This window comes from Capra hircus, unplaced genomic scaffold, assembly GCF_001704415.2.
Source record: "Capra hircus breed San Clemente unplaced genomic scaffold, ASM170441v1, whole genome shotgun sequence".
NCBI lineage: Eukaryota > Metazoa > Chordata > Mammalia > Artiodactyla > Bovidae > Capra > Capra hircus.
In genome coordinates, this window is record NW_017189652.1 from 101,578 (window position 1) to 122,896 (window position 21,319).

At 41.1% G+C, this 21,319-nt stretch overlaps 1 protein-coding gene across 1 annotated transcript in view; it reads right to left on the reverse strand.

Annotated features, from left to right (window-relative positions):
• Positions 1 to 1,305: 1,305 nt before the first annotated feature.
• Positions 1,306 to 21,319, reverse strand: part of GAB3 (GRB2 associated binding protein 3) — a 93,468-nt gene continuing 73,454 nt past the window's right edge. The window contains exons 8-10 of the mRNA XM_018044627.1: positions 20,242 to 20,344; positions 5,726 to 5,842; positions 1,306 to 4,491 (exon numbers count right to left, since the gene is read on the reverse strand). Coding sequence (XP_017900116.1) covers positions 4,375 to 4,491; positions 5,726 to 5,842; positions 20,242 to 20,344 — 337 coding nt within the window. The 3' untranslated portion in view covers positions 1,306 to 4,374. The remainder of the gene's footprint in view (positions 4,492 to 5,725; positions 5,843 to 20,241; positions 20,345 to 21,319) is intronic.

Sequence of the window (21,319 nt, forward strand, 5' to 3'; positions counted from 1 at the left end):
GAATTAGTGCTTTTACATAGTCCGTTCTCCCTGCCTTGACTACGTTCTCAAACATAGCTCCTGGCCACCTCCATCATCTCCGAGTCTGCCCAGGTCTCATCTTCTCACCTGAAATCCTCCTGCGTCCACCCTCCCCACAGTCCGGTGGGCTCAATCCTCTTCACCTTGTTTTTTCCGACACTGCTCATCACCTTCTATAATACACTACAATTTACAAACAGCTTCGATCAAGCAGAAGGGATATATCCCATGGACTGGCCTGCCTTCCCCACGGAGGTCTCTCAGGAAGTGATGTCTGAGTGTGGTGCCAGAGTGGGGTCAGGTTCACAATCACAATTGTGGGGTTCCAGTGACTGGCAGCCTTGGAAAGCCCACCCTGTCCCTTAGGCCCTCCAGCGCCCCATCTGTCGTCAGTGAGGTGCCCATGCAGGAGGGGTCTGTGTCCCAGCTCTGCTCTCTTCCATCAGACCCCCTGCTCCAGCCTGCACAGTGCCACTCTTGTCTCAGAAAATAAAACTAAATTTATAAAACAATGGCACAATTAAAATAAAGAAATAATAATTAATGCAATTTCAGATCAAAGAAAATAAAAGTAGAAAGTGGAAACTTAGGGAGGTGCCTGGTGGAGTAAAGGGGCCAGAGCTCAATGGGCCTGGGGCTCAGAGACCTTCAGGTTTGGTTTCCTGGCCCTTTCATCTCAGGTTAGCTGTTCACAGAATCCACCTGGTCCTCGACCAGGGAGGGTGAGGAAGTTCACATGGCTTCTCCTTTCTCTCACCACCAGGATTCCCAATGGCTGTAGGGTCTGTGCCTTTGGCCTGGTTTCCCAAACCCAAGCCCTGGCTACTCTGGTTGTCTCTGCCTTACATCATGGCCTAGAGACTCTGCTGACCCAGCACGCAGGGCACTGGGAGCATCAGCCATGGGGAAAGAGAGGTGAGGACACAAGAGACCCCTGCTGTGGGGAAGCAGGCTGGGTGCTCTTGCCTTTTAATGTCAGTACCAAAGGTCACCTTATCTGTGGTATCTGGCAGGGCCATTGATTTTACTGTCAACTACGGAAGCTAGTTTCTGACCCAGAAAAAAGACGTGGTTTGGCTGATCAGATGCAGTGCTTGTTCCAGCCACCTGCTGAACGGCTTGTAGTGAAGTAACATGGATGTGGGGCATTCCATGTGAGTCAAGTTAGGCCTGTTGTACTTGAAAACAGCAGGGAAGTCTGTTTTCAACACTCAGCCTTCAAAATGTGTTCTGAGATTTTATCAGAGGTCACTACTTAAAACAAATAAGAGGACGCTTAGATCATGATTCTTCCTTATAACTTTTATTAATGCCAGAAATGAAATAGTAAAAATTCAGTGAATTTTTAAAAATCAGCATGACTGCAGATACAAACATGGTTTGAGGTCTTGAGAGGGAAAAGCCAGGCCTGAAGGGTACCTTCAGTCTCCCGTGGCACCTAAAGGCCATAATTCAGCTGCTGTTTACTTCATGAAGTGGCCTGGACAGTCAGTCCCCCGGATTACATGATGCCCTTGGAGTGGGCTCTGTGCTGGGCATCAAGTTCCTCCTCCCCACAGAAAGTTTAACTCCCAGCATCCTGGGCTTGTGGTCTTAGGGAGTTGCAGGCATGAAAACCTTTAGTCCCCCTTTTGGCATGCCACAACCCCTGACCTGGAGGTATTTCCTAATGAAATGAGACAGAAGGAAATGAAGCAAAAGGGAACTACAGAAAACAATGGAGGATTAATTGATGCCTTTTCCCCTTTATGTTCATGCCTAAATTTTCTAGAAAGGTGTACTATGCACAGTGCATAGACATGCCATGTGCACTTGAGTTGGTGTTGGAGATTATCTCTTAAAAAAAAATCCCTCAGAGCCCATCAGAATCATAGTTCTTTATTACATGTGGATTATCTCTGCCAGAAAACAAGATCTGGCTAGCATCCATCATTGTGATTTACAGTGTCTTTCTCAGGAGCATATGCTGCAGTCAGCTCAAAAACTACCTGTATTTTGGGTCCGTGAATCATTATGTTTTTGTGTATGTTAGCATCCATTAGCAGTTTTATCAAAGCAAGACATAAACGCATACACTCTGAAAATGAGGGTGAAGTGATATTTGAAAAACCCCAAATCACTTCCAAAAAAGTCACACCACTCAAGTGTCTATTGCTTAGTGCAGTAAACATGTCCCTGGAAACGTTCTGTAGAAAAATATTTTTTGGTCAATTGGATGACATTTCACTGCTGACATCATTTCAGCTGCATTTACTTTTCCAATCTATCTTCAATGTGGTGAGGTTCTTGACTCTTGGACGTACAATTTTTTCTGCACTGGCCTTTGTCAGGCAGTGATATAAACACAGGTGGCCCACATAAGAGGAAGTCACCATCTATGGGAACTGGCTGTCTGTACCCCTTAATTCTTGCCTGAGGCCCTGTGACTGTTTGCAAGTCACACACGAAGAAGGCAGCTCCTTAACAGGCTCTGGCCGAGGAGCAGGCCATGGGGTCCAGGAGCCCTCTTGTGGCTCCATCCAGACTCACTAAGGACTCAACTTAGTTAAAGAACTTGGCAATTTCCCCCATCTTGCTCTGGGAAGAAAATGATGTCACAAGATCCTGTCATTTTGAACATCTAAATTACTTCTTTAATGGTCTGAAAAACCAAGATTTTCACACTTACCTTTGGAGCAGTTTGAAACCCTGTAGCAAAGCCTACAATTGCCCTGACTAATGCTGATTGTCATAGACCTGCCTGCCTACTTCCTCTGCCCCCATGTGTAAGACACAGCGGCAGGGCAGGACACCAGTCTCTATTTATTACCCAGTTGTTCAGATTTGTCTTCCAGCTTCAGGTGCTCAGAACAATCAGGAATGGCATTAAGTAAAACCCTGTGCTCAATTGAGCCTTTTTCTGGACCTCTCCCTGGAACCCCAGTGTCTCATAAAGGAAGGGGTGACAAGGTGCCCTCGTTGCACAGTGGGAATGTTTGCCCTCTCAGGACCTAGTCACCACTAAAGCAGAAGGGGAAAGTTAGGCAAGACCCCTGATACTGGAGCTGGCTGGGTTTGGTTTTTTCAGATCATAGCCACCACTTGAAAGCTTGAGTCCAGGACAGGATGGCCAGAGATAGCCTTCCCCAGGGTGGTTCATGGGAAATGCACTGGCAAGGGGACCACGTGAACCAAGAACGGACTTCATACTGATTTTCAGGAGGTATCTCTGATGGTAACTGCTGATTATGTTCTAGTGTTCTGTTTGAACACCACACGAAGAAACCCTGGTTTGACATGCATACCTTTCCATTATAAAAAGCACCTGCTCAAAATCCTATGAAAAGGAGAGGGGACGATGAGCCATCCCGTGTTTGCATGTATTTCCCACTGGTCACCAAAATTACCCTAACTGATTGAGGCAGTGAGAGACAGTAGAAGCCTGATTGACTCTCTCAGCATGACTCATCTTGGGCAAAGTGTTCCCTCTTCCAACTCTTAGCATCTTTTCCCTCAAAGCTGGTGCAATGATCTCTGCCAAGCCTAACTTCTGAGATCTTTTAGGGGAAGAGATGAGATGATGAATGTGAAAGAACACTGGGAAAAGGCCAACATCAACGGGACAACCAGCCATGGGTGGCTGCTTAAGCACAATGTTCTTAGAGCCACCAGTGTCATGTGATCTGCTCATTGTGGAGCCCAGGACTCGATGCCCCTGTCACTTGTGTTGTCTTTCTTTGGGGGACAGAAATACTTGTCTGCCGGATTCTTTGGAGTAAGGAGTACAGATTCTATCACCATCCCTAGGCTTGGTCTCTTACACTGTGTTTTCCAGTGGGGCAAGGTGTCCAGGTGCGCGTCTCCTAGGATAATTTATGATTCCAGTGGAAGCACAGGAGAGAGATCAAAAGTTCAAGCGTTGAAGGCAAATGATGTCATCTTGTGGGCAGTGATACCGGCTCTAATGTGCACTTCAAATGCTCCACTGGAGATGTTTAACCTAACTTCCGTTTTGATTGTTCCCACCCTGTCCAAACGGAGTTTTCTACATCCCAGTCCATGGCTGTGAAATCCTCTTTCTCTGCTTCTCATGACTGTGGAGGCAACACAACACTGGTCTGAGGTTCAGCAGAGGCACGTGTGGCTGTGACCAGAAATGCTTTGATCAGTGGGGGTCGGGGCAGGGGCTGGCCCCTCTGAGAGCCCCTCTGGGAGGAGACCACTTCTGCTCCTCCTTGGTAAGTATGTACAAATGTCCTCTCTCCCAAAAGGTCTCATCAAGACTCTCTGTGTCTTGACCTGTGTTGAGCATCAGTGGGCTTCTAGCAGAAAAACTCAAAGTGAGCCTGGCCTCCCACCTGCAGCCCGACCCTGTCACACTTTGGACTGCCTCTCATCCGTCCACTCCTGCTTTGTGCTCTGAAGAGCTTGTGTCTTCTGCTCATCCACTTGGACATAGTCCACTCTTTGCTCCTCTGATAGGAGAATTTTCTGAAGGGGGAGAACAAAAAGGTTTTCATTAAACTTAATCAAAAAAATTCAGCACATCCCTGGTGGATTACAGGTTCACGTGTTTGCTGCCCCTTCCTCCTGGGCCATCACCTGCAGAAGTGTTACACTCTGTGTGTGTGTGTGTGTGTGTGAATCTCTCCTCAACTCTACTCCCTTCAACTTGGCTCTCGCCATCTAACTCGCCTTGACCAGTGAGCAGAGGTGACGCTCTGCAATTCTGCTGTCTCTCTTTTTCCTCTGCCAGGTCAGTGGACCCTGAATTGACAATGACCTGAGACACCAAGGCCCTGGCTGTGATGGACTGTCCTGGAGGCAACAACTGAGAAGCCTTCATGGTCGAAAGCCATGGAGGTCTGGGGACTCTCTTCACAGTTTGAATTTACCGATCTCATCCTGCTCACCAGCTTTTCTGAAGTGTCATTGTAGGTTTGGGGAATGAAATGAAAGGTAAAGAAGAAAGGTAAAGCAAAAGGGAAGGGAAGTCTCCCAAACATCTTTCTCCACAAACACAAAATGAAATCATATTGTATATCCTGTTCAGTAAGTTGATTTTCTCACCAAATAATACATTGTTAGTACAGTTTAGACTATGACCATCCTTTGCTCAAAAATATTTAGCTCTTGTCCACTGTTTGCCAGTCATTCCTGCCACATGCAGTGACTGACAACAGTCAATGGCTAGGGTCTGTTACATGTATTAACTCATTTAATCCTCACAACAGGCTTCAACATAGTTGCTATTTCTGATCCCCACTTTACAGATGAGAATACTATGCAAAGGCGTCAAAACTGTCCAACCTGCCACTTGAGGCCCTTTATGGAGGGGTTCCAATTGCAACTGAGAGTTTCTGTCCCCAGTGCCTAGAGTTGAGCCAAACAAAGCTATCCCTTCTTCCTTCAGCAGACCCTTCCTGTGCCTAGTCTACCATTTACCCCACCCTCATCTCTGCCAGACATTTCCCAACAAACTCTATGGTCCAAGTTTTGAAGAGCATGAACACTACATACATTTATACATAGACATTCAAGAACACACCCCAGAGGGAAATACATCAGGATTTCTGGGAGACAGAGTTAGAGCTGATTTTAAGATTCTTCACAGTATGTCTGTATGTTTAAGACTCTGCAAAGAGAACACGCATGGTGGAATCATCAAAACAAAACAAAACAGAAATGAAATCTCCTGGAAATTGTGATACAGACTACTTCCTACCTGCTGTACAGGGGCTGGTGATGCTGAGTTGAAGTCCAGGGCTAAATAATCCAGGCTGAATTTCCTCGTCCATGTCACAGCTCCACTGCTCAAGGAGTTGGTAGCTCTGCGCTTCTCCTAGAAACCAATGTCCCAGGATTCGGGTTAACAGTTTCTGGCTGGGCTGCCCAAGGGAAGGCGGCTGAGCGTGTCTCCACTTGAGCAGCTGCCCGCAGAAAGTGTATGAGTCCTGTGCAGCTCAGCCTGCACATCACAAGGAGATCTTTCAAATGTGATATGGCCAATTTGGCCTTCAAACGAAGCCCTGCCTTTATTCACCATGGAAACGGTTGGCCAAAATCTCCCCCAAGAAGAACTTATTTGATGTATCTGACAGGCTCGTGATACCTTAGAGATTAAATCGTAAAAAGATCAGCCATACTTATGAAAGCTCTAGTAAAGGCATCCCAAGTGCTTTTGAAGATACTTTACACAATACAGTGATAACATGTGTGCAACACACACCTATGCCAGCTTCAAAGGTAGAATATACCACTGTTACAAGACACACGACACACATGAAGGAGGACCTGCCCCCTTCTACTACAGCCTTCTTGTCCACAAGGGGATGAGCACAATCTTGAATTTAGTGTTCATCACTTCTTTTCTTTTTTAATATGATTTTATGAGTGTGTGAGTGTCCTTAAGTGACATACTATTTTGTTCTGCATGTTTTGAACTGTCATCAACAGAACCATATTGAGTGTATTTTTGGTGAGTTCTATTTTCACTCCATTTATACATACTTCACATCCATCTGTGTCAATGCACTAGCCCTATTTCATTTGTTTTCATTACCATAGATGATTCCATTGGATGATTTATTTAACTGTGCCACCAACAATGGTCATTTGAATTGCTTCCAGTTTGGAGGCTCTGACTAGCATGTACCCAGGGATGTGGGCACCTTCAACTTGACTATCACTCACCTGATCTGGGGGAAAACATATCCTCTTTTGGTTTGATTATCCATGCCCCTGATAATGTAATCATCTGACCATCTTTTCATCTACTTAAAACTCATTTATTTTTCTCTTCTATGAATTATCTGTTTAGATTTGGTTTGGTTTTGCTAATCTTTATACTGAATCTTTATACTTTGTATTTCTGACTTTTCTCAGTACTTCCTCACATACCTAGGAGAGTGATAATTTGTTGGTAATGTGTGTTGCTAATAGTCCATCACAGTTTATAGCTGGTTTTTCTTTCTTTTTATGGCATTTTTTAAATGAAGAATTGTTCTTACTTTTAATGTAATATATCAATATTTTTCTGAGTAGCTTGCTCTTATATTTTATTTAAAGAATTTTTTCTATGCTGAGGTCATAGTTTGTTTTCCCACACTTTCTCCTAAGTTACTAAGTTTTGTCCTGGGCTCCCGTGGTGGCTCCTTTACATTTAAGTAATAACCTAGCCTGAACTAATTGTAACATATGCTGGTGAAATAAGGATACAATTAATTCTCTTCTCTTTTGTGTGTACACCATCTGGGAACCAGCCTTTCTCAGTAGTGCAGCCTCTATTCATATGCCACTTCCATCTGGATGCTTATCTGTATCCTTTATTGTCTCTTTTTATAATAAACTAGTAAATGTCCATGCTTCCGTGAGTTCTGTGAGCTGCCCTAGCAAAGTAGTTAAACTGACAGAGGGGGATGTGGGAACCTCCAATTTGTATCCTGTCAGGCAGAAGCACAGATAACAACCTGGGCTTGTGACTGGCATCTGAAGTTGAAGGGGGTGGGCAATCTTGTTAAGACTGAACCCATAACTTGTGGAATCTGATGCCGTCTCTGGGTAGAAAGGGTCAGAATTGAGTTGAATTCTCAGACACCCTGCGGGTGTCTGAGAAATGCTTGGTGTTAGTGTGAAACCACTCCAATCAACACCCACATGTTGGAATTGGCTCCAGAAACCCAAAAGAGTGGTCTCCGTGGCTGGTTTCTTTCATTCAGCATATTGTTTTCAAGGTTCATCCTTGTCATTTCATGGATCTGATTTCATTGTATGGCTGCTTATATAACATTACACCTTGTATCCATGCTACATTTTTTTTACCCATTCATCATTTGGTGAATATCTGGGTTGCTTTCATTTCTTGGCTGTTATGAAAAATGCTGCTATGAACGTTCATGTACAAGATGTGGTTGGACTTACTCTTGATTAGGATTTTTTAACCTGCATGAATGAGTGAGGTTGGTATATAATTTCCTATTCATGTCAGTGCTATTTGTTTTGGTATCAAGTTATTTTAGATTTACAAATAAACTTCTACTTATTTTAGACAGTTTAATTTACACAGGATAATATGTCTTCTTTTTGCCATTCCTGAAGCAGTTTATATAGTTCAGTTCAGTTGCTCAGTTGTGTCCGACTCTTTGCAACCCCATGAATCACAGCATGCCAGGCCTCCCTGTCCATCACCATCTCCCAGAGTTCACTCAGACTCACGTCCATTGAGTCCGTGATGCCATCCAGCCATCTCATCCTGGGTCATCCCCTTCTCCTGCCCCCAATCGCTCCCAGCATCAGAGTCTTTTCCAATGAGTCAACTCTTCGCATCAGGTGGTCAAAGTACTGGAGCTTCAGCTTTAGCATCATTCCTTCCAAAGAAATCCCAGGAGTGATCTCCTCCAGAATGGACAGGTTGGATCTCCTTGCAGTCCAAGGGACTCTCAAGAGTCTTCTCCAACACCACAGTTCAAAGGCATCAATTCTTCGGCGCTCAGCCTTCTTCACAGTCCAACTCTCACATCCATACAAGACTACTGGAAAAACCATAGCCTTGACTAGATGGACCTTAGTCAGCAAAGTAATGTCTCTGCTTTTGAATATACTATCTAGGTTGGTCATAACTTTTCTTCCAAGGAGTAAGCATCTTTTAATTTCATGGCTGCACTCACCATCTGCAGTGATTTTGAAGCCCCCCCAAAATAAAGTCTGACACTGTTTCCACTGTTTCCCCATCTATTTCCCATGAAGTGATGGGACTGGATGCCATGATCTTCATTTTCTGAATGTTGAGCTTTAAGCCAACTTTTTCACTCTCCTCTTTCACTTTCATCAAGAGGCTTTTGAGTTCCTCTTCACTTTCTGCCATAAGGGTGGTGTCATCTGCATATCTCAGGTTATTGATATTTCTCCTGGCAATCTTGATTCCAGCTTGTGCTTCTTCCAGTCCAGCGTTTCTCATGATGTACTCTGCATATAAGTTAAATAAGCAGGGTGACAATATACAGCCTTGACGTACTCCTTTTCCTATTTGGAACCAGTCTGTTGTTCCATGTCCAGTTCTAACTGTTGCTTCCTGACGTGCATATAGGTTTCTCAGGAGGCAGGTCAGGTGGTCTGGTATTCCCATCTATTTCAGAATTTTCCACAGTTTATTGTGATCCACGAAGTCAAAGGCTGGGCGGCAGCTGGGAGGAGCCACCCACGCCCGAGGCCAGGGCCGGTGGCCGGGAGGAGCAACCCAAGGAGTGGTGGCTGCATAGCACATAAGGGCCTAGAGGAGCTATCCCACGTTGAAGGTCAGGAACAGTGGCAGTAAGGACATACCCCTCATCCAAGGTAAGGAGCAGTGGCTGTGCTTTGCTGGAGCAGCCGTGAAGAGATACCCCACGCCAAGGTAAGAGAAACCCAAGTAAGATGGTAAGTGTTGCAAAAGGGCATCAGAGGGCAGACACACTGAAACCATACTCACAGAAAACTAGTCAATCTTATCACACTAGGACCACAGCCTTATCTAACTCAATGAAACCAAGTCACGCCTACGGGGCAACCCAAGACGGGTGGGTCATAGTGGAGAGGCCTGACAGAATGTGGTCCACTGGAGAAGGGAATGGCAAACCACTTCAGTATTCTTGCCTTGAGAACCCCATGAACAGTATGAAAAGGCAAAATGATAGGATACCAAAAGAGGAACTCCCCAGGTCATTAGCTACTGGAGATCAGTGGAGAAATAACTCCAAAAAGAATGAAGGGATGGAGCCAAAGCAAAAACAATACCCAGCTGTGGATGTGACTGGTGATAGAAGCAAGGTCTGATGCTGTAAAGAGCAATATTGCATAGGAACCTGGAATGTTAGGTCCATGAATCAAGGCAAATTGGAAGTGGTCAAACAAGAGATGGCAAGGGTGAACGTCGACATTCTAGGAATCACTGAACTAAAATGGACTAGAATGGGTGGATTTAACTCAGATGACGATTACATCTACTACTGCAGGCAGGAATCTCTCAGAAGAAATGGAGTAGCCATCATGGTCAACAAAAGAGTCCGAAATGCAGTACTTGGATGCAATCTCAAAAATGACAGAATGATCTCTGTTCGTCTCCAAGGCAAACCATTCAATATCACAGTTATCCAAGTCTATGCCCCAACCAATAACACTAAAGAAACTGAAGTTGAATGGTTTTATGAAGACCTACAGATCTTTTAGAACTAACACCCAAAAAAGATGTCCTTTTCATTATAGGGGACTGGAATGCAAAAGTAGGAAGTCAAGAAACACCTGGACTAACAGGCAAATTTGGCCTTGGAATGTGGAATGAAGCAGGGCAAAGACTAATAGAGTTTTGCCAAGAAAATGCACTGATCATAGCAAACACCCTCTTCTAACAACACAAGAGAAGACTCTACACATGGACATCACCAGAAGGTCAACACCAAAATCAGATTGATTATATTCTTTGCAGCCAAAGATGGAGAAGCTCTATACAGTCAACAAAAACAAGACCAGGAGCTGACTGTGGCTCAGATCATAAACTCCTTATTGCCAAATTCAGACTTAAATTGAAGAAAGTAGGGAATACCGCTAGACCATTCAGGTATGACCTAAATCAAATCCCTTATGATTATACAGTGGAAATGAGAAATAGATTTAAGGGTCTAGATCTGATAGATAGAGTGCCTGATGAACTATGGAATGAGGTTCATGACATTGTATAGGAGACAGGGATCAAGACCATTCCCATGGAAAAGAAATGGAAAAAAGCAAAATGGCTGTCTGGGGAGGCCTTAGAAATAACTGTGAAAAGAAGAGAAGTGAAAAGCAAAGGAGAAAAGGAAAGATATAAGCATCTGAATGCAGAGTTCCAAATAGCAAGAAGAGATAAGAAAGCCTTCTTCAGCAATCAATGTAAATAAATAGAGGAAAACAACAGAATGGGAAAGACTAGAGATCTCTTCAAGAAAATTGGAGATACCAAGGGAACATTTCATGCAAAGATGGGCTCGATAAAGGACAGAAATGGTCTGGACTTAACAGAAGCAGAAGATATTAAGAAGAGGTGCAAGAATACACAACAGAAGTGTACAAAAAAGATCTTCACGACCCAGATAATCATGATGATGTGATCACTAATCTAGAGCCAGACATCTTGGAATGTGAAGTCAAGTGGGCCTTAGAAAGCATCACTACGAACTAAGCTAGTGGAGGTGATGGAATTCCAGTTGAGTTATTTCAAATCCTGAAAGATGATGCTGTGAGAGTGCTGCACTCAATATGCCAGCAAATTTGGAAAACTCAGCCGTAGCCACAGGCCTGGAAAAGGTCAGTTTTCATTCCAATTCCAAAGAATGCTCAAACTACCGCACAGTTGCACTCATCTCACATGCTAGTAAAGTAATGCTCAAAATTCTCCAAGCCAGACTTCAGCAATACGTGAACCATGAACTCCCTGATGTTCAAGCTGATTTTAGAAAAGGCAGAGGAACCAGAGATCAAATTGCCAACTTCTGCTGGATCATGGAAAAAGCTAGAGAGTTCTAGAAAAACATCTATTTCTGCTTTATTGACTATGCGGATCACAGTTTATATAAGTCTGCAATGATCTCTTCCTTTTGATAGAAAGTGTAGTTTTGAGGGCCTTGTGACCTTTTGTAGTAAAAATCTCCCTACATATTCAGTTTCTCTAATGGTTATATAACCATTTGTGTTTTCTATTTCTATTTGAGTCAGTTTGTACTAATATTTTTCTGAGACCTTGCCTATTTTCACTAAAGTTTTCATATTCACTACTTTGACATTGTTCATAATATTCTCACATCTTTATCTCTGATGTATTTGCAGCTATTGCATCCTTTGCATTCTTAATATGTTTATATCCACTGCTTTTTCTTGATTGATTATGTCCAAGTTTAATCTTTCAAAAGAACAAATCAGGTTTGTGCTTATTCTCTCTAATTTTGTTCATTTTATTAATTTCTGTTCTGACTTTTATTCATTTTCCTTTAATGGGTTTTATTTATTTATTATTATGAAAATTTTCTAATAATCAGTCAAACTGAAGAAAATATGCTATGACCGCCAATATACCTGCCATCACAATTACCACTAACATTTGATGCAATAAACTGCCTGTGAGATTTTGGACTGATGACTGTGAGAAACTGCAATTATGCCTTTCCATGTTGATTCTCTTGTTTTTTCCCTGTCATCTCCTTCTGCAACTCTGGCTGTTTTGGTCTCTTTAACCTGACTTATTAGTGAATTCACAACTATATTCCAGTTCACTAAACTACTCTTTGGGTTCAGCCTGTTTACCTTCACCCAGTGAACTTATAATTTCATCCTTATTTTTATGTCTAGCAGTTCTAAATGGTCTTTTTTAATCCAAGTGGTCATTTTAAAAGAGTATCTTGTAACTCAGTCTAACTTTCAACTCTTCATCTTATTTTTTAAGTATGTAAAACTTATTTTATACTTAGGATCTAATATTTTCAATAATGACTTACTTCTAGATTTGATTTTATTGTTTGTAGTTCCTATTGATTCTCGGGGTTTGCAATTTCTCAGTATTTTTAGCTTAAGAGATACCCTTTCTTTTCTTGGCAGTTGAGTTTTGGACTTAAAGAATACATTTAGCGGGACTTCCCTGGTGGTCCAGTGGCTAAGACTCTGTGCTCCCAATGCAGGAAAGGCCTGGGTTCGATCTGTGGTCAAGGAACGCAATCCCACATGTCGCATCTAGGAGTTTACATGTAGCAACTAAAGATCATGTATGTTGCAACTAAGACCCAGTGCAGCCAAATAAATAGAAATAAATATTTAAAAATATATTCTCTACTATTTTAAGATTATCTTATATGGTGGTGATGTGTACCTTGGTATTTTCATGGTACCTTGCCTACTGAAGTGCTTCATCAAATTTTTAAAAAGTAAAAAAAAAAAAAGTTCCACTTCTAGCAATGTTAGATTAAATAATTTTGACTACCTTCCTGAAGAGAACAGCATTTCTTTTTTTTTTTTCATTTTTGTTAGACTTTGACTAATTTTTCTAAAATTTTTATAGGAATAGAAAGGACCATAAAATAGCCAAAGAAGTCTTGAGGAGATTAAACAAAGCAGGAGGACTTCCTTTCCTAGATATTGAGATCTGTCAAGCTACCATAACTAGCAAAGTGTGGTACTGCCCAATGATAGACATGTAGACCAACAAAACAGAATCAGGAGTCCATAAAAATAAACATACACATATGGATAATTGACTTATGGCAAAGAAGGCACTGCAGAATGGTTGTAAATGATAGTAACTTTAAATAATCAAACTTATTAGATTAGAGAAACATGGAGGAGAAATAAATCTTGACTTTTACCTCAAATCACACACAAAAGTTAATTCCAGGTAAATGTGACCTAAATGTGAAAGGTAAAACTATAAAACTTCTCGCAAATAACCAAAATTCACCCAAGATTACATAACTCATGTCAATGGTCCTCCAAGTATTACAGAAATTGAATTCACCCAGATGGTTTCACTGGTGAATTATACCAAAAAAGTTAAAGAATAAATAACACTAATTCTATTCAATCTGTTCCAGAAAGTAGAACACTTCCAGAGGAGCCCAGCATTACTTTGATTACAAAATCACAGATCAACATCTAACATCAACATAGACACAAAATCCTCAACAAAATGTTAGTGAATCAAATCCAGCAATACATAAAAATAACAATGTACCATGACCAAATGATGTTTCTTCAGTGAATAAGAGGATGGTTCAATAAAGATAAATCAGTCTAATCTATACTATAACAGTCTGAAGAAGAAAACTAAGTGATCAGATAAATGAATGTGGAAAAGTATAAAATTCAACATCCATTCATGGTTTTTTAAAAAAACTATCAGCAAACTAGGAATTTTTTTTGTTGTTTAGTTGCTAAGTCGTGTCCAACTCTTTGCAACCCAATATGCTATAGCCTGCCAGGCTTCTCTGTCCATAGTATTTCCCAGGCAAGAATACTGGAGTGGGTTGCCATTTCCTTCTCCAGGAGATCTTCCAGACGCAGGGATACAACCCACAGTTCCTGCATTCCAGGCAGATTCTTTGCCATCAGAGCCACTAGGGAAGTCCTTAAAACTAGGAATAGAAGAGAGCTTACTTAATGTGATAAAGAATGTCCGTAAAATACCTTCAGCTAACATCAGACTTAATAGTGAAAGACTGAATGCTTTCCCCCTAAGATGGAAACAGAGAGATTCATCTCATCACATATGTTCAACATTGCACTGAAGTGTTAGCCTGGCGATAAGGCAAGCAAAAGAATATAAGAACATACAGATGGGAAAGAAAGAAATAGAGCACTGTATTCACAGATGAGATGATCATGTACATTGAAAGCCCCAAGGAATCTTAAGAAAATTCAAAATGCCTATAATTAATAAGTGAATTTAGCAAGGTTGCAGGATACAATACTAATACACACAAAAAAAATCAATCATATTTCTATATAACACCAATGGAAGCTGAAATTACAAAAATGCCATCTAGGACTTTCCTGGTAGTACAGTGGATAACAATCCACCTGCCAATGCAGGAGACACTGTCAAGCTACCAAGACACAAGTTACTATTTAATCCCTGAGCCGGGAAGATTCCACATGTCACAGGGCAACTAAAGCCCATGTGCCAAAACTATTGAAAACCTGTGCTCTAGAGACCATAAGCCACAACTACTGAGCCCACGTACTGCAACTACTGAAGCCCATGCACCTAGAGCCTGTGCTCCACAACAAGAGAAGCCACTGGAACAAGCAGCCCACACATTGCAACTAGAGAAAGCCCACATGCAGCAACAAAGACCCAGCACAGCCAAAATATTAATTAATTAATTAATTTAAAAAACACCAAAAAAGCCGTTTACAATAGCTCCAAAAATAAAACACTTAGGTAAAGGTATAATAAAATACACATAAGATCTATATGTTGTAAATCATAAAATTCTGAGGAAAAAAAAATAAGACATCTAAATAAACAGAGTGATGTATTACATTCAAACTGAAAGATTCAGCATAATAAAGATGTTGATTCTCCTCAAATTTACTCATAGATTTAGCACAATTTCAATCAAAAATTTCATCTGGATATTTTTGTAGGTAAAGAAAAGCTCATTCAAATTTTTATGTATGGATAGATGAAGTTAAATAACAAAATTTAAAAAAACAAGAATGAGGTTGGAGGAAATATACTTCCCATTAGCAAACTGAATTCAACAATACATTACAAAGACCATACATCATGATCAAGTGGGATTTATCCCAGGAATGTAAGGATGGCTCGATATCTGATATACCACATTAACTAACTGAGGAATAAAAACTATATGATCATCTTAATAGATGAAGAAAAAGCATTTGAAAAAATTCAACACTAATTTATGATACAAACTCTTATGAAAGTGAGTACAGAATGAATATATCTTAACATAATAGAAGCCATGTATAACAAGCCTGTAGCTAACATCATACTCAACACTGAAAATCTGAAAACTTTTCCACTAAGATCAGGAACAAGGCAAGGATGTCTACTCTTGTCACTTTTACTCAAGGTAGTTGAGGTCCTAGTCTTAGCAATCAGATAAAAATATATATAAACAAAAGAAATTAAAACTGGAAAGGAAAAACCATCACTGTTTGCAAATGACATATTACTGTATATAGAAAATCTTAAACACACTACCAAAAAAACCATTAGAACTCATCAATGAATTCAGTCAAGCTGTAAGATACAAAATTAACATGCAGATGTGTTGCAGTTTTATACACTAACAAGAAACTGTCTTAGAAGAAATTAAGAAAGCAATGCCATTTACAATTTCATCAAAAATAATAAGATATCTAGGAATAAAACTAATTAAAGAGGTTAAAAAAACTGTACTCAGAAAACTATAAGACTCTGATGAAAGAAATTGAAGATGAGACAAACCGATGGAAAGATATCCTGTGCTCATGGATTGGAAGAATTAGTACTGCAAAAATGTCCACACTCCTCAAGGCATTCTATATAGTCAATGCTGCTGCTGCTGCTGCTGCTGCTAAGTCACCTTAGTCGTGCCCAATTCTGTGCGACCCCACAGACGGCAGCCCACCAGGCTCCCCCGTCCTGGGATTCTCCAGGCAAGAACACTGGAGTGGGTTGCCATTTCCTTCTCCAGTGCATGAAAGTAAAAAGTGAAAGTGGAGTGGCTCAGTTGTGTCCGACTCTTAGCAACCCCATGGACTGTAGCCTACCAGGCTCCTCCATCCATGGGATTTCCCAGGCAAGAGTACTGGAGTGGGGTGCCATTGCCTTCTCCGATATATTCAATGCAATTCCTATCAAAATACCAACAGCATTTTTCACAGAACTGAAACAAAAACACTAAAATTTGTATGGAACCCATAAAGGACCCAGAATACACAAAAACATCTTGTGAAAGAGAAACAAAAACAAAGCTGGAAGAATCACACTCTCTGATTTCAAACTATAATACAGTTATAATAATCAAAGTAGCATGGTATTGGCACAAAAACAGACACATAGATAAATGAAACAGAATAAAGCAAAATAAACCCATACTTATACGGTGGATTAATCTATGTAAAAGGAGGCAAGAATATACTACAGGGGGGAAAACAGCTTCTTCAATAAATGATGTTGTGAAAACAGGACAGTTCCATTCAGTTCAGTTGCTCTGCTGTGTTCGACTCTTTGCGACCCCATGGACTGAAGCATGCCAGGCTTCCCTGTCCATCACCAACTCCCAGAGCTTGCTCAAACACATGTCCATCGAGTCAGTGATGCCATCCAACCATCTGGGCAGCTACATGCAAAAGAATCAAACTGGAATATTTTCTCACACCATATATAAAAATGAAACCAAAATGGTTGAAAGACAAATGTAAGATCTGAAACCATAAAACTCCCAGAAGAAAACACACAGACTAACTCTTTGACATGGGTCTTAAAAATATTTTTTGGTTATGCTTCCTCAGGCAAGGGAAACAAACAAATATACACACACAAAAAGGAACCACATCGAACTAAAAAGCTTTTGTATAGCAAAGGAAACTATGAATAAAACAAAAAGGCAGCCCACTGAATGGGAGAAGATATTTTCAAGTCATACATCTAATAAGAGTTTCATATCCAAAATATACAAATAACACATACAACTCAGCAACAGCAACAAAAAATCAGCTGATTAAAAAATAGAGGACATGAATAGACATTTTTCCAAAGACATACAGGTTTCTAACAGACAGATGAAATGATGCTCAACCTCACTAATCATCAAGGAAATGTAAATCAAAACCAAAATAAAACATCACCTCACACATGTTAGAATGAAAGTGAAAGTCACTCAGTCATGTTTAACTCTTTGCAACCACATGGAATTCTCTAGGCCAGAATACTGGAGTGGGCAGCCTTTCCTTCTCCAGTGGATCTTCCCAACCCAGGGACTGAACCCAGGTCTCCTGCATTGCAGGCAGATTCTTTACCAGCTGAGCCAGCAGGGAAGCCCAAAAACACTGGAGTGGGTAGCCTATCCCTTCTCCGGTGGATCTTCCTGACCCAGGAATCGAACCAGAGTCTCCTGCATTGCAGGTGGATTCTTTACCAACTGAACTATCAGCGAAGCTCTGATAGAATGGCTATGTTAGAATGTCAGAATGACTAACATGATAGAATGGCTATCATCAAAAAAACACAAATAACAAATATTGGTGAGGGTGTGGAGAAAAGACAACCCTTGTACACTGTTCGTGGGAATGTAAATTGGTACATCCACCATGGAAAACAATATGGAAGTTCCTCAAAAATTAAAAATATGATTCACCAATTTTACTTCTGAGTATCTGCCCCCAATACAAAAACACTAATTCAAAAAGATATATACAGTCCCATTATCATTGAAGTACTATTTACAATAGCCCAGATATGGAAGCAACTTCAGTGTTCATCAATAGATGAATGGATAAAGATTATATATATATATATATATATATATATATATATATATATATGAGAAGGAAATGGCAACCCATTCCATTACTCTTGCCTGGACAATTCCATGGATGGAGGAGCCTGGTAGGCTACAGTCCATGGGGTCACAAAGAGTTGGACACGACTGAGCGACTTCACTTCACAGCTGATAAAAAGTTTGGGTTGTCTCAGTGGGGTGGATTTGCTCCTGGATGGATGGATGGATGGATGTATATATATACATATATATATATATATATATATATAAAACATATACACATGCACAATGGAATATTACCTAGCCAAAGGAAGAAATGTTGCCATTATGACACCATGGGTGGATCTAGAGGGCATTATGCTAAGTGAAATAAGTCAGACAGAGAAAGACAAATACCATATGATCTTACTTAGATGTGAAATCAAAAAATAAATGCAAACAGACTCATAGACCTGGAGGACAAATGGGTGGTTGCCAGAAGGGAGGCAGATGAGGGGTAGGTGGAATAAGTGAAGGAGATTTAAAGGTATACGCCTCAATTATATAGTAAGTAATCCATGGGAATGTAATCTACAGCACAAGGAACAGGATCAACAATATTGTAGTAACTTGTAGAGGTCCATATGGTTACTAGACTTTTCATGGGGGTCACTTCATTCATGTATGCAAATGTCAGTCATTATGTAGTACATCCGAGACTAATATAATGCTGTGCATCAACTATATTTCATTAAAAAATAAAGTCACTAAAGAAGAATACAGGACTTTTATGAAACAAAACTTCTTTTTCAGACTCTAGCCTAAATTTTTAGTCAGGTAAGAACTTGTCCTTAAAAGGAAGAAATTATGCATATGATTATATACAAAATTAAAATTGGATTATATTAGTTCAGTCTACCAAATGGGTTGTTTTGTTGAACAAGTGAAATATTGTAAGTAAATGACATTTGAAAATATTGTATTACTGCAGTTAAAACACGCAGGTGAAAAAGATGGGATAGTCTTTAAACACATTTCTGCGATGAGTTCCTCAGAGCTACCTTCCTTCAGCCAGCTTTCTGGGCTCTTAAGCTACTGAGTAATATTGCTTAATAATGTACAGAGACAGTCATCAACCAATGATTATAAATAGGCAAGAAACCAGTCCTGAACGATGTTGTTAATGAGACACTGGGCTTTCTCACAACCTGAAAGATCAGAAATAACTGCTAGCATCTGGAATGACTCGGCATTTGCTTCTGTGAGGTTATAGATTCACTTCCTTTTTCTGTTCTCTGGAGACAAAGCACAGCTGGTCAGTATCTTTTATAAGAGTGTTTTCTTCTAGAAATTTCCCAAGGGCCATTACTAAGTGTGAAAAATATTGGGAATACTACAGCAGACTGGATATGAGTCACTTTCCACCTGCATATGATTAAGGGGACTCACAGCACAGTCCATTAAATAGAGGCAAAATGCAGCACTTAATTGCTGCTTCACTGGACATGACTGTTTTGAGAACTTTAAATGCCTGTTACTGTCATGCATATGAAGGCAAAGTTGTTTCTGCTCAAAAGCATATAGTAACAGTGCCTTGAACATTGTCTAAATTTCACAGTTCAAAAAGAAATTCTCTCAATAGTTCCCTAGATTTTAAATTCACAGAATGTGGAGAGTTCTGGCTAAAGGGCCTGATACTTGCCAGAGGTACTAAAAGGCCCTCTTTGTCCTCAGTAACCCACTGGCAATGGAATCCAAGGAAAGAGAATGTAAGAGAAACAGAGGGCAAGAAGGAGACACCAGGACTCTAGAACCATAGATGGTTAATCAGAGGATAGACATGCTGGGTCTTTGTGAACTCAGGTTTACAGAAAGGCTCCACAAGAAATCTCCAGAAACTAATACCCACCCATGAGTTGGGACACAAGGCCAACCTCCCAACAGGACTCTAAGTGATGCATCTTTGGTAAAGGTGCAGAGGAAGTCAGAGCAGGGCTACCAGGGGGTTTGGTGGAAGGGAGCATCCAGTGTCAGAGTTTTCCCAGCTAAATGGTACAAGGAGCTGAATGCTGCAGGAAAGAAAACCAACTTCATGTCAATCTGTTCCCAGTATGGAAAACACGGTAACCTGGCATTACAATTAAGTAATAGTTTTAAGATTTCATGGCACGTTCTGAGCAATATGTTTCCTTTACAGTGAACCCATAAGAATATAGACTGGGGTGAATACGAAAAATGAAAAAAAGAGGATTACCATTTGAATGTAGCTTTTTTCCTCTTCTCTGGAAACAGAATTGGCAAAAAATCTTGCAGAATTAATACCATTTCTTTCTGGAGATAGAAAGCTGGTTCGATTGCTAGGAAAAAAAATATAGATGAGGTCAAAGCAATGTCTTACAGCTGGTCTGAAAGCCAGCCAAGAACTGACATGGCCCTTGTGGGGTTTCACCCTCCCCTTCCAGATGCAACTTCCTTCCGGCCAAAGCAATTCCTGAAGTGACAGAGACTACCCCGCAACTCCTGTCCCACTATGGGGCAAATGGCTCCCACTTCTCAAAGGTTATTCTTTTTCCAGGCCCCCCATATGCCACAGCTCATGAGCTTTCTAGAAAGAGACCAAGGCATCATATCACTGAGAGAAAAACAAAACAGAAATGCTCCTTTGAGGCTCCATTTCATTCCTCTGAGAAGATGAAACCAAGACCACGAATCCACTTTCATCCTATTCCCATGTCAGAAATGCAAGCTGAGGCTCTGCATTCCTGTCTGGAATGTGGCCCATTACAGATTCATCATGTGCTGTGGTATTTAGGGTGAACCAGCAGTAATCTGCCTATAGTGCGGGAGGCCTGGGTTCAATCCTTGAGTCAGGAAGATCCCCTAGAGGAGGGCACAGAACCCACTTCAGTATTCTTGCCTAGAGAATCCCATGGACAGAGGAACCTGGTGGGCCACCATTGCAAACAGTTGGACATGACTGAGTGATTAAAACAGCAGTAAAGAACCCGCAGGAGCTGCAAGAGACATGGGTTCCATCCCTGGGTCGGGAAGATCCTCTGGAGAAGGAAATGGCAATGCAATCCAGTATTCTTGCCTGGAGAATCCCATAGACAGAGGAACTGGGTGGGCTACAGTCCCATGGGGTCACAAAGAGTTGGACACGAATGAGTGACTAAACCAGCAAGAAACTACCAGGACAAGCTCAGGACTCTGAAACTCAAGCTTTTACAAGGTGAGATGAGAGAGTGCAGACACATTTGAGGGTTTGTTTACGGAGAGAACTCCATTCACAAAGTTGAGCTTCTAGAAGCCATGCCAGAAGTGCCAGCCCT